Here is an 18,385-nt window from a genome sequence, read left to right as displayed (position 1 = left end):
TAGGTATCATAAGAGGCCAGCAACAGAGGTGTCCAGCAAGACACCGACATTACATTTCCCGACTCATCATAAGTAGCCAAGCGCATGAACTGTGCGAAGAAAGCTTCATTTTGATGTAAAAGTAGGTGTACCAATATTGAAGAACATATGAAGCGCCGCAACTGTTGGAACTCAGATAACTGCTTAACTATGGCCTTAGCGATAGTCACAGAGAATTCAAAGTGGAAAGGCTCTCTTTGCTTCCTACATTTGAAAAGAAAGCCCATCATGGAAGCTGTGACATCCCGGTCACTGTCATGCCCACACAGCCATGCCAAGGTAGATGAGATATCCTTGAGGTCATCTTGCTTTAGGTCATTGTAGGACAAAGGGAACTTTGGAAGTCCAGCCAACAGGCTCCGATTGAGGGCACTTTGACAGAAAGAAAAAGCGTCTCTCTTGGTACTCCAGAATTCCTCCATGGATTTTTCTGAGAAGACCTCTGTATTCTCAAAGATTGGGAAGCATAGAATTTCCCTAATAGCTTTTGGAGATATGGTCAATTTCAGGTGAGAGCCACTAACGGAGCATGAAGTGGGATCAAAAGCCTCTGCATAAGTGGCCACAAGCTCAGGGCAGTATGGAACTGCGGGAACCAAAGATTAAGGAGCACCACTGTTTCAGAAACGCACTGCTACGAAATGAGGATCATTTATGTGATGCAGCATCCTCGAGCAAGCAGCCTCTCTAAGGTTTTTTGGCTACCTTCGAACCTCAGGCTCGTAGACATTTTCTAAAGAATCCAGAACAACAAACGCGTTCCAGGTCGTCATTTTAGCCTTGGCCTTCGTCTTTGGATACTCCTTTCTTGGAAGGATAGCATGCGAGGAATAAGATAACTCTTCAAAAACATTAACCCAGAAACCTTTGGGAATAGCACTTGTGGACGCAGCCTTAGAATCCATATATACAAACAATCCTCCTTTTCCTTTCGCTTGCTAAACTAAAGATGGGAGATGGAACCCTACTCGTCTTCCTCTTGCTTCACTCTTCACGGACAGAAAAAACAGGTCGATGACAGAGAGAACTTTTGAGCTTTAAAGGCATCACATGCCTTGATTTTTGCGAAGATCAAGTGCTTAAAAGCAAGGATTTGTTTACACGCGTGCCGACTCAAATTGTTGCTGCAATCAATCCCCGCAAATGAAAGGCCTTGTCATTCCCGCTTTCCTAGAAAGCACTTTGGTTACCTTGACATTTCTCGGGAAACATTTCTTAGGCAACTTTCTTTGATCGAGGGGATCAGTCAGAAATAATGGTCGCGTGGGGCGAAACAGGCTAGCGGAGCTTAATATTTAAAGCGTGACATACCTGAATGTACACATGACTCCTTGCTTCCATCCATTTCTCTCCCCGAGGTGATTGACAAGACACCGGTATTTTGAAGGTAATCCAATTCACATGACGCGAATTAATGGAGACATGACAGAGACATTGGAATTAGGAATGCATAAGCTCTGATTGTCAGTCATCTATCTGCCAGGATTTTTGCTATAAATATGTCTTTTCTGACATTCTTTTACCACAATGTGAGCTCTAATGACGAAGTTTTTGAAGAAATGGATACTCTTATTCGACTTGTCAGCAAAAGGGCGCAGGTCACTTTCTTGGGGAACATATCAGACCGAAGGCTACAAGGGATGACGCGCAGGAAGAATCCCTTAATAATAGCCGCAATCAAATGGATACTTGGGGAGGATTTCATTGGCAACTCAAACCGATATAAGGTAAATATGGACATTTTCTCGCGCTTCGTAGCCTCTCTGTTAGATTGCGATCAGTCCGAGTTGCTAACAACGCAGCTGACTCAAGCACTTTTTCCCTCATATTACCTGGGTGGGCTCGATAACGTAGTTGCATACCACGTACCCTTCCTAGGACTCCCTGCGGCATCCGACTTAGAGTGGTTCATCACGCAGAATGAAGAAGTGGTGTGGCATCCACTTATCAATGGTTTTAAGTCCATGAATCTGTCTTCCCATTGGTATCGCGCCAAGCTCGCTGCAGAATTTTTTCTGCGTGTTCATATGGCAGTCCCAATTCCAGAAGGCACTGACTAGTACACTAGGTTAAGAGATTACATTTCTCCGAGAATCTCAATGTCGGATCAGCAGTCAGAACTAGTGGTCATCTTCATGCCTGGGGAGCCTGAGAGCTCTTCTGATTCAGAATGGTTGGGGGAAGAAGAAGACTCCGACACCGACGAGGGAGACACCGAAGAGAGTCACTGAAAGGAGTGACAAAAAAAAAATGACCTGCGCTTGAACTACCAAGATGTAAACAAAAAGAGAGGCCAAGGGCCCACATATTTTGTAACAAGAACATGAGAGACTCTTAATATAAACATTTTTACTTTTCTCTTCCATCTGACCTCTCTTTTGTTCACTTTTCTCTTTCATGCTTGCTTGGCTGGAAATAATTAAAATAAATAAGTACTATATACATCATGCACACAATATACACTATTTACTTGAAAAGGGAAGGGGACCCTTAATGAAAAGGTTTGAGGTGGAAACCATTAACCGGGATGGAGAGGGGATCTCCATTCATATCTTCTAACTCGAAAGCATTGAAACCTTTATGACCTATGATGCAGAAAGGACCCTCCCATAGGCAGTCGAACTTGGCGTGCTGACCAGGTTTCGCCATTCTCTCGTTGTACTTCAAAACAAGGTCTCTAAGGGCGAAAGTCACATCATAACTCTTTTTACTGTCGAACCACCTTCTTACAACTTCTTGTCTGTCTTGGAGAGCTGTGAAAGTTGCTTCTCTCGCTTCCTCTAGCTCCATAATCTCCGCCAACCTTATAGCCATTGGACCATTTTCAGCGATATCCATGGATTTTAGCAATTGCAACGCCGAGATTTCCAGTGACAAAGGAAAAAGTGCATATTTCCCATATACCAACTTGTACGGGGAGTTTTTTAGAATCTTTTTGGGCATTATGCAGTTTGCCCATAGTGCATTTCTTAGGTGGTGGTGCCACTCCCTCTTATATTCAAAACCTATCTTTTTGATAAGTCAGATCAGGTTCTTATTAGTAGATTCGGCAAGACCATTCCCTTGAGGGTAGTAATTGGAAGAGGTCTTGAGATAAATACCTCTACTGAGAGCAAACTGTGTGATTCGCGAGCCTGTAAATGCGCGCGCATTATCTGATATAACAGTTTTTGGGGTACCGTACCGACAAGTCAAATCTTCTAGGAAAGTCAACACCTCGCTTTCAGATGAATTCCACAGAGGGATGGCTTCAGACCATCTGGTGAAATAATCAGTGGCGGTCAGGATCCATTTGTGTCCAGCTGAACTTGGAGGGTTGATCATCCCGACAAAATCAAGGCCCCATTGAGCAAAAGGCTCTTCTACTGACACAGGCCTGAGTGGCATGGCTGCTTTCTTACCTCTTCCCGTATAATATTGACACTCTTTGCATCCTCTTACCAGAATGTGTGCATCTTTGAACATGGATGGCCAAAAATGTCCGGCTTGGGTAATTTTGATGGAGGTCGTGAGTGCAAAGAAGTGGCCTCCTAAGGAGCAGTAGTGAAACTCATGTAGGATTTTATCAGCCTAGCTCTAGTCCACACAGCGGAGCAGAACTCCGTCGAAATTCCTTTTGAAAAGAGTTCCATCTATTAGGCAAAAACCGTTGTTTTGGAGTCGGTAGAACCTCCTCTTAGCCAGGGGAAGATTTTTGGGAAAAATCCCAGTCTTCATGAAATGTTTCCTTTGGTCAATCCAACTGTCGTTGGGGATCTCGGGCATAAACATAACCACTTCTTCTGCAGCGGCTCTATCACCCCAAGGTTCACTGTCCTGCACTATATACTCGCATAGGCCTCTTCCGCGGACTAGCTTTGTAGGCTTGATATCGACATCATATTCTAGAATCTTAGTGATCCAATTTTCTCTTTTTTCAGTGATGTCGCCCTCCATGATGTACTCCCTTACTGCGGGATGAGCTACATACACTATGATCTTGTTACAGGCAATGAAATGCCTGAATTTCTTTAGCCCTTTTACAGCGACTAAGGCTTGTTTCTCCACAAAGTTGTAGCAGAGCTCATAATCTTTAAGAGATTTTGAATGGAAAGATATGGGGTGCTCTCCTCCCTTTTGTGTGTCCTTCTGAGTTAATACCATAGTGATACTATGCTGACCGGAATAGACATACATTATGAAATCCTTGGACATGTCTAGATTAGCTAATATTGGAGCTGAACAGATAGCATGTTTTATTTGGTTGAAAGCCTTTTTAGCTTCAGCAGTCCATCTGAAATGTATATCATTTTTTAGCAAGAGAGTGATGGGTCTTATTATTCTGGCAAAGTTGGAGATGAAGCGACTAACAAAGTTGACCTTTCCTAGAAAGGATTGGACTCCCTTTTTGTTAACTGGGAGGGGGAGATCCTTAATGGCCTTGACCCAGTCTGGATCAATAGAGACACTTTCCTTTGAAACTATATGCCCAAGTAGTTTCCCCTAAGGGACCCTGAAGATACATTTCTTTGGGTTCAAGGAGATCCCGAATTCAAGACATTTTTGCAGGACTAACTCGAGGTGATCAAAATGATCCTCCCGGTGTTTGGAAAACACAGTCAAGTCATCTAAATATATTAGGATAATCTTGTTAATTAGCTCTTTGAAAGCTAAATCCATGGCCCTTTAGAAAGTGGCCCCGATGGTTGACAAACCGAAAGGCATCTTCTGGTATGCAAATGTTCCCCACTTGGTAGTGAAAGTTGTCTTGTGCTGGTCTTCTGCTTTCACACTTACCTGGTTATATCCTGAGAAACCATCAAGCATTGAGAACATTTCTGATCCAGCTACAGTGCTCAATAATTGTTCCATCAACGGAAAGGGATAATGATCCTTGAGTGATGCTCGATTCAGGTCTCGAAAATCTACACAGAGTCGGATATATCCATTCTTCTTCCTAACGGGGACCAAATTGGACACCCATGTACTATGCTTTATGGGGTAAACAATCTTTGATTCGATTAGCTTCTTCAACTCCTGAGCCATGAGGGATTCGATCTTGGGGTCGACTGGTTTCTACTTCTATCGAACCGGCTTAGCTCCATTTGCGAGTTCAATGGTGTGCTAGATGATGTTAGGATCATACCCCTTTAAATCGTCATAGGACCAAGCCATGACACCTTCATATTCATCATAGTATCGAGCCAACTTCTTTCTGGTCTCGGAGGAAACACCTTTTCCCACCTTGAGGATTCTTTTGCTTCTGACTGACATCTCAGCATAATCTCCTTTATTTGCCGTGAGCTTCTGCTTATCCTTTTTAGCATCCACATGGTCAAACAAATTTTCTAAGGTAATCAAACCATTAGGGAGCTTGTTGGACTTTAACTGAATAACTTGGTTCTCGTAAGCTTCTTTGATCTTAGGTTGTAGCTGGTCAGCAAACTCCCCTGAGCTTTGGATAAACAAAGCGATCTGCTCATCACTTTCAAACACCTGCCAATATGTATCATTATCAGGGATAGTCGGGCGAACCACTACACTGACTATTGGGGATCCAGTTAGGAAGTCTACAATAGGATCAAAATGAGCTCCTATGGTAGCCATTTGGTCCGCTAAAGTATTTAGTTTCCGAGAAATGCTTATGATATTGAAAGCATTGAAACTTTCTATTAGATCCCAGACTTTGGAATGGTAAGATCTCGTGTGGACATGCTTGGCACTGGATATCCCTCGAACTTGGTGCACTACTAGCTCGGAATTGCCAAGGACCTTCAATTTTTTAATGCCCATCTTTTCTGCCATGTTAAAACCTTGAATTAGCCCTTCATACTCTGCTTCATTATTCGAACATGTAAACTGCAACCGAAAAGACTTTCGGATCTGATCGCCCGCAGGGGGTGAGACAAACTCTGGCTCTGGAGCTTATTTTGCATTTGGTGTCGTTGAAGTGTAAGGTCCATAGGGCCGAAGACAACTGATCTTCGGAGAATGGATCTCTGGTGAGTTTTGGGATCTTCTAATCTTCTTCAAAAATGCAATAGGTACCTAGGCCAGTGGCATGGTAATTAGAGAAGGGGTCCGAATCTATGAACTTGTTTAGGAAAGCTTCTTGTTCGGGCAGGATTTCCCCTGTTACTTCTTCGTCTTCTAAAAGCTCTACCACCTTTTGTTCATCATTGGATATAGAAGTGTGGGTAGGCTCGAAATTAATCAAGGCCTGGTCAGCTATGTGCTCAGCATGAAGGGGTTCTGAAAGGATCTTCATCTTAGCGCTATGTCGGGTACGGAGGATAAGGTGAGACCAGTCTAGGGACATATAACCTCCTATTTTAGCAGTAAGGTCTCGAGACAGACAGAGTCCAAAGATGGGAGGAATATCGATGACCACTACTTCCTGAGATACTGTTATACTTGGGCATGCGAATAACGTCAAGGGTAGGCTTTTGATGAGATGTACTATCTGAACCTTATTACCATCGAGCTGCATTACTCCTTTACTTAAGGGGTCATACTTGATGTTTAATACTTCAGCAATTTGCTTAGGAATGACTGTGGTACTAGCCCTGAAATCTATCATGGAGTTATGCAAAAGTTTATCTCCAACTATAAGGGTAAGGTGAAAAGGATTCGGTTTAGGCTTACCTTCTCCTTGGGCAGCGGAGGGCGAACTATCATTTGTCAATACGAAAGGGGAACCCATTTTACTAACTGTTGGGTGGCGACCCGTTCCATCAGTTTGAACGGGCGGCGGAGCTACCACACCTGATTCCTTTTGATCATGAGACAATGCCTCTCTTAGCCCGCTCTTCTGCTCTGGGATACTGAGGAAGTCCCATAGAGACATGAGTCGGAGCTTTCTTCAACTGTTCCACTACATCCAGTGTCGGAGGCATGAGGACCTTTGGCTCTTTCAGTTTATAAGGGATGAACTCTTTCTTGGGATAGGCCGAACTGATGACTGGTGGCTTGGGGGGGCGGCTTACAAGCACTAATCTCGTATTGTCGGCGTCCTCCCTGGTCAAACGCCTTTTAGAGAGAAGATTGTAATCTGAATGCACAATAGGGGTTCCATCTTTTGGAGCGCCTGCATCATTGGTCAGCACTATGTCCTTGTCCTCCATCCATGAAAAAAGCGCATGATCAGGGGCGATTTCTGCTTCTTGTTGTAATGACATTCCTTGCATCTGAGCGACAAAAGCTGCATTGTCCATACCCAGAGATGTGTACGCGGATTCATCCGGCATCATGCCTGAATTTCTTTGTTCCGCGACCTTCTGTTGCAAATTTCCCCTTGGGCAATTCCTCGGAGTATGAGCACTGTTGCATGGGAAACACCAAGAGTTGGTGTCGTCCGCCAAATTATTTTAACCTACGGTCAATTCTCTACCAGTGGTCAGGTGGATGGCCTGCAATGGATTGGGAACTGGGACTATTTGGCCATTCGACGGAAAAAATTTCTTAGCCCGATGATTAGGATGTTGGTATGGGGGTCGGTTTCCTTGGAAACTTTGTTGAAAAGGAGGCTTGGTGGGCAAAACTTGGGCCCTTTTTAGGTTGACAATTTCATTGGAGAAGGATCTCAAGAGATTTTTCATATCATTGACTTCAGTAGCCAGAGAAGCAGCTTGGGGAGTAGGGAAATAATACATAGACTGTGGAGTGGAGGTGCTCGGAGCGGCTTCCTGCATGACTTGGGTAGATATTTCAGGGAAAACTGGCATTATAGGGCGAGGGGCTAGCTTTCCAGTGTCGATAAGGTTATTTTCAACTTGAACTACTATATCAAATGCTTGCAGAAGAGTGTTACCTCCTAAGGATTGAATCATTACTGATATGTTAGAATTAAAAGCTTTTAGATAGAATACGAAAGCCATATCTGCAAGAGGGCGAGCAGACAATGGTATCCTTTGCCAGGTTCATTGAAATCTCAAATTAAAATCAGTTAATACCTCCGTAGGAGCCCTCTTGATTGTAATGAGCTGATGCATTAGGGACGATCTGTCAGTTTTATCTGAGAATCTCTGAAAGAAATGATCCCCCAACTGATCCCAATCCCCTATAGTACTGGGGCCTAAAGATCTAAACTAGTCCAAAGCTTTTCCTTTGAAAGATGCTACGAGCAACCTCAAAGCTACATTCTACTCGGTGATGCCATGGGCAGTACAGACAGTAGCCACATCTTGCAGATGCTCCCCAGGGGTTTTATGACATTCTCCTGTGAACTTGGGAACGACTTTAAGTGCGGCTGCCAAAATGGCTCCCCAGACTACGGGTGCAACTGGGGGAATGAGGGGGCTACCATTGTCCCAAGTCACAAAGTTTCGGGGAGGAACCTGTGCCATCACAGCTTGTATGATTGTGGGGAGGCCCTGAGAAGGTGATACTGTGGCTGAATGGACGGTCACCAATGGAGGAAAAAGTAGGTGAGGGTGCAAGGTCGTTTGACTCCTGGTGACCGGCCTATGACTCATAAACTTGCTGAGATGTATTTAAAATAATTCGATCCCACCGGGCGTGCTAGAAAAAGAACTGTTGACTCTAAATTTTGTTTTAGGAACAAACAACCTTATTGGAAATTCAGTGCTGGGGACCAATATGCGTAGGTTACACTGAATGACCTCCAGGATTGAGAAGCCGACTCTTCCTTGGGTTTTGAGAAAAGGGAAAGAAAGCAGACACCCTTAAAGTAGTAACACTAAACTACTGAGGCGATACGCCGGATCATTAAAAGACAATGAACATATAAAAATCAAGAAACATATAACTTCTATAAGCTCATTCAACAATCTACAAGCCCAAATCAAGAACATAATCAGAAGTTACAATCAAATTTATCTGCAACATAAGGAAATATTCATCATGCATTTACCAAATAACAAGTATGAGACATAGTTCAATTAGCAAAATCTTAGATGGATCTATTCCTAAAGTTATTGGAGTTTTAACACAATAGCACAAAAAAATACCATCAAAAGCATACTGAAAGAGGCATCATAAAGGCCGCAGGCACAATTTGAAAAACCTTCCTCAAGGAGAACCACAATAGTTTTAAAAGGCTGGAAATAAAGACTCCTACTTAGCAAACTTAATTGTCTTTCTTTTCAAAGTTTTGAACCCCTTCGTAGAAGGTAAAAACAACATTTAAAGAGCTCCCACTCATGAAAACAACTCCCCCAAAATGCCAAAATGGTAAAACCTCCTTGAACAGAAAAACATGTCGTGTCACTACAGAGGTCACACCCAACAAAACGGCTCCTGAAATTCCATTTTTCGCCCGCAACAGTTCGCATACTACCATGAACTGAAAAGATTCGACTAACTGTGGATGGGCTGCTGAAAACGACACGAATGCAAGGAACCGCTTGCATACTACGCAAACGGGTGGGCCTGCCGAAAATAGTCAGCACACATTGCCATTTGTCACCATTGCGCTGCTTTAAAAAATGGACGCCAAAAAAGAACCGAGGGAGCAACGCCGTGATGCCAAGTATCCTTCGCGCCTCGTGTTGCTAGATAAAAGCGAAAACAACTGGGCCCGCCGAAAACTTAGACCAGGGAAAAATAAAGTGAACATTATGAATAATATCTTTGAAGCTCAAACAACAATGAAAGTAGTGTTATTGGCCAAAAAAACCGGTGTCAGAAAAATCCATCTTGAGGGTGATTCGATGATTATTATAAATGCTCTAATCCAAGGCAAGGAGGAATCATGAAACATTAATAAATTTATTAAATCTACTTGTAATTTATTGAGCTCATTTGCTACCTTTAAAATCTCACATGTGTTTCACTCTAGAAATGATGTGGCAGACACCCTGTCAAAGTGGGTGATGTCATGTAATGCTCATGATTTTGGATTTTTTGGGGAATGATACGATGATTTAGAATGGTGTGAAGGGCTGGAAAGTATGTCATCATCATGATTTTTGCCATCATGTTTTTGGCAAGAATGAGAACGAATGGGATGGATGTGACAGAGCATTAATATAGGAAGTGGATTCCCGAGTGAATTGGCCTTAAAAAGGATTTACCCTTCGAATTTTTTCATAGAAAATTTTGGAAGGAGTCGACTTAAGGTTGGTATGGGCATTTAAATTATGGAGGCAAATTTTCCCAGTGGTGACAATGAAGCAAAAATTGGCATTCTTGGGTCGAATCTTGGAGAAGCGATTGAAGAGTGTTTTCAAAATCCATGACCCTCTATTCCTTCAAACACTGGATCTCATTCTTGGAGAAGAGTTCATGAGGGCTAAACATTGATATCGAGTGAACACTGACATAGTGTCAATGTTTCTAGCCTGGGGCTTCTAACTTGGAACTAAGGTGGAAGTGGAGTGGGTGATGAAAGAGTGAATTGAAGAGGAGTGGGTCTTTGGCCTGAAGGCAATGTTGGCCTCGGTAATCTCAAGTAGGGGATTTAAGTATGAAGAAGGTGACTGGTGGGAGTTGGATGAGAGTGAGGATAGTCTCAGGCCTTTCATGGTATGGAATGCCAAAGGCTCGCGGAAAGAACATAGAACATAGGCCTAATTGGGATGGGAATCTCTCTTAGAATTCTTGCAAGAGAGGGCAATGATGGTTTGGATTGAGGCAGAAGCAAAAAAGAAGGATCAATCAGAGCCAACCCTCGAGCCAAGCAACTTTCGGATCAACGACCTTGTGTAAGTCCAACTAATGGAGAAGAAAGGAAAGAAAGTGGTCCGACAAGGTTGAATGCCCTATGTTTTGATGGAATTTTTGCTTGTTGATCTATTTAGTTTAGATATTAATGTATATCAGATGTTTATATAGATAATTATCTACCATTCGAATGACATTTTGTAAAATGAAAAATACTTACAGTCCGGTTATTTAATGCTCAAATAGTATTGGGGGGTTGGCCAATGTTGATAATGGTTGGTGGTAGTTTTGGAGGTGTAGGGGATAGGGATACTATGGTAGGGTGGCGAGATAGCCATTTTGAGTAAAACGATGTTTTATTGTAAAACTCTATATTATACTAATAAAATAGATACCATTTTCACATATCAAAAAGAGAAGTATTGTTATAACAAATATTTTTTATTACAATAACAAGTACTTGCATACTCCCCACTAAATGTACTTCTTATATTCATTTCATTAAATTAATCTTAATAATGATTTTCTTTAAAAAACAAAACATCAAAAACACCCATTTTTATCTTTTACAAATCCATACATCATCTTATTAAATGTTGTTTACTATTTTTAAATTTTTAAAAACACTTTAAATTGATTTTCTTTTAAAAAACAAAACAAAAACCAAAAAATAAAATATATCATTTTTCTTGTTTATTAGGTATTACACTCGTGAAAAATATTTGTAATAAAAACTAGAAGCATTTAATTTCAAGTATTTGTTAAATGCATGAACAATAAAAAATATTTATTTATTTTCTCCTTTCAACTACCATTATTTCTGAGTTTTCAATCAATTTTGTCTATTTCTATCATGCAATCAATTAACTTCTAATTTTCTCAATCTAATATTATAATAATATTTAATCTTTAAAATTTAATAAAAATATAAAAATATGATAATTTTATCTTAATAATAATTTAATATTAATTATAAAATAATAATATAATAAACAAATATGATATCTTTTAATATTTCTCTATGCTAATTTTAAAGTTTGAAAACCCTTTAAATTGACACATAAAACTCAAGATTAATTTCATCTAGACAAAACAAGAAAAAAAAAACATCAATTTTTCTTTTTCTTTCTCTTTTATTCCGAATGCTTGTTCTTGTGCGGGTGGCCCGCGTGGATTGCTTCCTCGCATGGGAAGTCAAGTCAATAAAAGCTCAAAATCTGATTGCAGGCGATGCAAAGCCGCGTAATAGTTATATTCTAATTTATTGGTCACGCGATTCGAAACCGTGACCTCGCATGTGGGTAAATTCACGAGTTCTTTCTCAGAAAACTCACGGGGAGGTGTTTTCTTGGAGAATTGGTCCTGCTGGGAAAGGGAAGGGAAAGAGGAAGGGGCTCTTTTTAAGCCCACCTCTTAATCTTTTAATTCCAAATAGAATTGCTTGTAACAGAATTTATTCATAGCTTGTCTGCGTACATTGTCATTGCGTTTTTCACCATTCAAAATGAAGGGAGCAGACATTTTAATGGCCGCTGTTGCAGCAGTTGCGTCTACTGCCTTGGATTTTCCGGCCCAAACACGCGGCGTTCAGATCAGCGCTTTCTCTTCGTCAAGGGTGAGTTTGCTGCTCTGATTTTTTTATGGAGGTCTTTTCAGCAATCAATTCTGTGTGGTTTTGAAATTAGTTTAGTGGGTAGATGAATTTACGTTAGATCTGTGTGTTGCAGGGGAAAATGGACAATTTGGAGAGACACCCATGTGAGGAATTGCAGTGCAGGCCGTTTAATGAAGATAAGTTCGCTCCAAAGTTTGATGGGCTTCGCTTTATTGAAACTCTCGTAACTGCTCACAGATAGGGTTTCTAGGGTTTCAAAGGGGTCTTCTATTTTTTTGGTTTCATGGGTACTGGTGTTTTGGGATTTGGATTCGGTTTTGACAGCATGTCTGGATGAGAAAGTTAGGGGACTTATTTCTGTCTCCGATATTTGTGGGAGTAATATTGCCACCATTTTTAATTCTTTGCTCCGCTGATTTTATTTGAAGAAAAGCGGATGAAGGGTTTGTTATTGGGGATTCCATTTTTCTGAGTAAAGTATTTGTACGGCTAGAGAGGTTGGGCAAGACAGCGGCGGTAGTTGTAATGTAACTTCGACGATTTATGAGAAAGCTTTGCATTGTGTTTTGAGACATTTCTATGTGTTTGGATGTTTTCTTTTTGGGTTAGATCTCCGTTAATGAATGAATTATTCTATTTTTTCTCTGGCGCTTTTTAGATTAATTTTCTTAAACGCGGTTACATATGCACCGGGGAGTGTAAAACCGCAGACCTTGCTCTAGCTGTAAAAAAAGACAAGATCCATGGACCATGCCAACTTTTTGGCTGAATGTTATTGTCTGGGTTATTTTTCAGAATTTTTTTTCATGTTCAACTTATGAATTGATTCAGTTTTTTTCATGTTTTTCTGTTGATCACCTATGCATTGTGTAGTTCAGTTTAACTAGCTTTAGAAGTTACTTTCCTAATGATGTGTTTGTTTAAAACATTTACAGTTATCCAGGTAACTGTCATTAATCTGCGTTTGTTGGGATACTGAATTCGAAGGTGAGGATGTTAGGATACTTGAGATCGCTTCTCTATTATTTTTGTTCACCTGTTAGGTTACTTAGTTTAATTCTCTGGTACGTTTGTGTACCTGTTGTCAAAGGCCTGGTAATCTGAATGATTTAGTATTACAGCTAATCTTCTAACTGTAGAACCCAAGTCATTTCACATCTGCCTGTAACCTGTAGAAAGGGATTATTCTACACTATGAAGAATTTGCAACATTATAAGAAAATTCCTTGTGAATTGGAATCTACACCAAAAGCCCAATTCTTGACTTTAAGTAAGGAGCGAACCCACTTCCAAAAAAAGGAATTTTGTACTTCACAATCTGGAATGAGTCATACAAAGTGCATATAAGGAACATACTGCCAGATTAGAGAGCTTGTCATACAATTCAGCGCTGGCTATAGGGTTTGTCCTCCACTACTGAGTAGTACTATGAAGAATTTGTAAGATTTTAAAGAAAAATTCTTGTGAATTTTAATCTACATCAAAAGCCCAATTCTTGGCTTTCAGTAAGGAGCGAACCCACTTCCAGAAACAGGAACTTTGTACCTTACAATCTGGAACAAGACATGCAAAGTGCATATAAGCAACATACTACCAGATTAGAGAGTTTGTCATACTATTCAGAGCTGGTTCTAGGTTTTGTCGTCCACTACTGAGCACTACTAGAGTATATGTTTATTGAGTATTGAGGTGTGAAGGGCCCGGAATAATATGCAGTTGCTGGAGAATATTGATTGTCTCAGTTTATAGATAAACTGAAATGTAAGATTTATCATGTTAATTTTTTTAATTTACTGATGCAAAATTGTAGTAGATAACGGTTTGGTTCAAAACTCAAATAAATTTGATGAGTTTGCTTAAAAAATGCATCTGTAATGCATCTGTTTTGAGTGATTTGGAAACTCGATGCATGTAAATTAAACTGTTTGTTTTTTTATCATCGATGCTTAAAAGCATTTCCTTTATATAACATGACAAGAAATTCGATTCCATCAGGCAAATTGAAAACAAATTGGAGAATTGGTTTGTGGGCAAGATCATAAGAGCTATGATCTAAGTTCAAGTCTCTGCAATGCCCAACATAAAAAGTATTTACTCACACACTTTAGAAGAATTTATTTAAAAAATTAAAGATTTATCTTAGAAAAGGATTCTAGCTTTCAATTATGAGTGCCACCTTCATGAACTACATAATTTTCTGGCGGATTCCAATTCTTGAGGATTGATTGCAAGCATAAAACAAAAGGAACGAAGAATTTAGTCATCGGGATTCACTTTTTATTATTCCCGTTTGCTCATGTCTTGTCTCATATTTGCTTGGGCTTTTATTCTTTGCAGCCCAGGATTCTGTTTTTTTTTTAAAATTTTGTGGGCTTAGATCTTGTTTGGAGGCCTTAATTCGAATCCAATTACGTGACTATCTGCATTTTGCTTTTTATTAGTTCCAGCCTGCCAGTGCTTGTCTGGATTTTTGTTCACTGAAGCCCCAGGGTTCTTTTGCTTTGTGATTTTGTCGCCTTCGATTTTGTTTGGATTTTTGTTCAGTACAGCCCAGGGTTTTTTTGCCTTGTGATTTTTTCGCCTTGGATTTTGTTTGAAAATTTCATTCCTAGAGATATTTATTTGAACATCAAAATTGTGTTTTGTAGTAGTGTACATGGAAATATAAAATTAAATTTTGTAAGGAAATAATTTTTTATTTTTTGAGAGAATATTTTGTTATAAATTATGTGTTTCATCATTATATTTTATGTTTAGACTGGTATTACACGGTACTTTTTAGAGTAATATGTTGATTGTAGGTCATTTTTGTATTGCAAAAGTGATCTATGTGTGTACAGTTATATATGTAACAAAATGGGCATGCAAAGCTTCTTAAAGTGAGGTTACAGCAAACCCATAAAAGTTTGTTTGGAAACTCAACAAGGAGTCCTAGAATCAAGCCTTACAAAAGGAGTTGACGTGTGTTCATGATAGGATGATGGCTTAATGATTTGATAAGAAGTTTGCAAAGATGTTTGAAAAATTACAAAATTAAAAATATTGTAGAGTTATAAAAATGCAATATTGTAAGAAAATTGTTGTGAGTTGGTTTGTGATTTGAGCACGGTTTTGATGAACGTAGTGTGGAAGTGTTATGTGGTATAACTCACATAGTGGATGAAAATGCTATGAAATTGGCTAGTTGTGCAGAAATGCTTGGACATTCCACTCCAAATCATGTTGAGATTTCAATGCCTATTCTTACATCTCTACCTAATGTGCCTACAAATACATCTTCTATCATGGTTACAACTGCAAAATGTTAATGCTACATATTTTAGTAGTGGGGAAATACAATCAATCAATATTCTTACATTCCATCTTTAACTAATCTCCCATTTGTTTTTCAACCGTCTCCTCCACCTACCTATCACAATGTTCCACCTACCTACCACAATGTTCCACCTACCTATCATACTACACATTCAATTCCTCCATCACAATCCAATCTTTCTCAATCCAATTCATCGACCAAAGCCACCATAAAACACTCGATTCAAAATGTTTCATTTTTACAAAAACAATTGACTGCCATAACTTAAATCCAAATCCACTATTCCTACATATTTCACTGCTAGCCTACTTTCTAATGACATCCTTGTACTCTTTCACAACACATTGAGGTTCCTCGCTTGAAGAAATATAATGGATAAGGTGACACCCACTCATGTGAAAACATTTTCCACTTTGTGTAGTAACTTACACAATTACAAAAGACTTCTTGCAAAACCATTTCCTTGTTCCTTAAAAGGTAAAGCTTTGGAATGGTTTGGCTCCTTGCTTGGCTATCAGCTGATGCATTCATTCAACATTTTCAAAACAATATTGGTACACAAATTACTTTGATTGATTTAGTGCATTATAAACAAGGCAATAAGGAAAAAGTAACTGATTCCATTGGTAGATATAAACATTTGTATGCACAAATTGCCTATCTTGTGCCTAAGGGTGATATTAAAAGGATTTTCATTAATAATTTTCAAAAAGACATTAGAGATAGGCATTTGTTTTTTGAATTCACACCTTTCACCCAATTGTGCACACCACTTCATAATTTTCATCTGCAAGTAAGTCAATATGAACCCTCTTCATCTTTAACTCCGGTTGATAGGAATAAAGATGCTCATCAAACATTTCAAAACTTTAGAAAACAAAGCAAGACCTTTATCAAGATCAATGGCAACAATTCTTCTAATCATATTGATTCTCAAGTGGCAACCACAAAATTCTTGTTGTAGCTCAATTTTCATCAAAGTTCAAGCATCACAATTTCACACCTCTTTCTAAATATTTACATAGCATCATGCTTTGATTGATTAATAATAATGTGATGAAGCTCTCTTGTCCATCCTATAGATACTTCCAAGCCTTTGCCACATTTTAATTCAAAAGCTTTTTGTCAATACCATTGTCAACCTGGGCATGATACCAAGAAATGTTCTATTTAAAACATGAAATTCAAGATCTTATTGATTCTAATGCTATAGTGGTGGATGGTGTGAATGATAAAGGAAATAAATTTGTGGCACCTAATCAAAATTTGCAAATCTTTACCAATTCTTTGCCTTCCCATTCTACCAATGTTGTTGAGTAGAATGGCAGAGGCTTTATAGATATTGATGATACATCTAGTGAATCCCACAATGTTGTGAATTTGATTGAGCAACATAAGCCTAAGTGTTAACCTTGCATTAAAGACACTTTCACGTGGAGTGCTCATCGATCCAGTATGTATGGTGAATGTTATTATGGAAGAACATCTCTATACACAACAATTTCATCAAGATACATATGATAAATTTGATGTTGTGATTAAGGTGGATGATGGTGTCACTTGTCCCACTTTAGGTTCCATCACCTTTTTGTTGAAGTTGGTACTAAGCACTTATATGTTACCTTTGACCTCTTCTCTCGTCCCATGGCATTGCGTTCGTCCCTTTTTTGTCCGTTGACCCGCTTTGATCCAATTTCTCGCTTTTACTCGATTTTACCTGGTTTGACCTAATATTCTCATTTTTGCTCAAACATTTCCATTTTCTATCTAAAGCTTCCCAATTCTTCCCAATTTCACCCATTTTGACCAAAATTGACTTAATTTGACCCATCTAAGGTCTTTGGACGTCAGTTTGACTAATTTGTCCTTTTAGGTTTAATTAATTAAGCCTTCCTTTTTACTAATTATTATTCTTTTAATCTTTCAATTTTTGACCATCCCCTTCTAATATTAATTAAATAATTTATATTATTTGATTAATTTTGAATTTCACACTTTAATTAAATAATTTTAATTATTTAATTAATTGTTCAATTTTTATCTCATAATTGAATAAATTATTTAAATTAATCAATTAGCTAATTATGTCATAATTGAATAAATATTTTTATATATTTAATTATTTGTCCTAATTATCCTCCTAATTTTTGAAAATGACAATAATATCTTAGATATTTATGAGATTTCTCTTTGATTTTCGAAAATCCTTCTTCTTGGAAATATCTCATTATATCTTAATTTTAAATTTGAAAATGAGATATGCATCCTTAGAATAACTGCTTTTTTCTTTTTCTCCACTTTTTCTTCATCATCTTCATCCTTCTTCGAATGGTAGCTCTCTCGTGCACTTAATCAGGTATGCCCATCTGATCAAAAATATTTTCAATCCTGTTCGTCCGTCGCATTTTGAGTTTTTTATAAATTGAGAGCTCTTTCTTTGTCAAATCAACTAACTTTTGAGTAATTTTATTTTGTTGAAATAGCTTAGCAATCTAACTTTAGCATTGTCATTTTGTCAAATTATCCAATGAATCCACTTTTCGAGTAATTTCATTTTGTCCAATTTCCTAGCAATCATCTATTTTAGCATTAACATCATAATCACACACTTCAAGTAAATTTTGATATCATATCACACTTGCTTTCGTTGTATTTGTGTATCCTCGGATACAAAGAGCATCAAATCTCCATTAGAGATGAAAGAAGTGACGAGGCCATGTTGAAAGAATGTGTTGGTAATGATGTTTTGTTTTGTGTTTTCTGAATTTTGTTTCAATGTCTTTGTTGGTTAGAATAGGGTAAATGCATGTCTG

General features: G+C 38.8%; 2 protein-coding genes across 2 annotated transcripts; one reads left to right on the top strand and one right to left on the bottom strand.

Moving 5' to 3' along the window:
* Positions 1-2,529: 2,529 nt before the first annotated feature.
* LOC131072644 (uncharacterized) lies at positions 2,530-3,426 on the bottom strand. The gene is made up of 2 exons (XM_058008880.2): positions 3,141-3,426; positions 2,530-3,044 (listed from the first exon to the last, which is right to left on the bottom strand). The coding sequence occupies exons 1-2, from the start codon at positions 3,424-3,426 to the stop codon at positions 2,530-2,532; spliced, it is 801 nt and encodes a 266-aa protein (XP_057864863.2).
* Positions 3,427-11,797: 8,371 nt separating this feature from the next.
* On the top strand, positions 11,798-12,830 carry LOC131072584 (uncharacterized). Its single transcript, XM_059213462.1, has 2 exons — positions 11,798-12,256; positions 12,369-12,830. The coding sequence occupies exons 1-2, from the start codon at positions 12,146-12,148 to the stop codon at positions 12,495-12,497; spliced, it is 240 nt and encodes a 79-aa protein (XP_059069445.1). The 5' UTR covers positions 11,798-12,145; the 3' UTR covers positions 12,498-12,830.
* The last annotated feature ends 5,555 nt before the right edge of the window (positions 12,831-18,385 follow it).

This window comes from Cryptomeria japonica, chromosome 10 (assembly GCF_030272615.1).
Source record: "Cryptomeria japonica chromosome 10, Sugi_1.0, whole genome shotgun sequence".
Lineage (NCBI taxonomy): Eukaryota > Viridiplantae > Streptophyta > Pinopsida > Cupressales > Cupressaceae > Cryptomeria > Cryptomeria japonica.
This window is presented reverse-complemented; position numbering and strand designations above follow the sequence as displayed.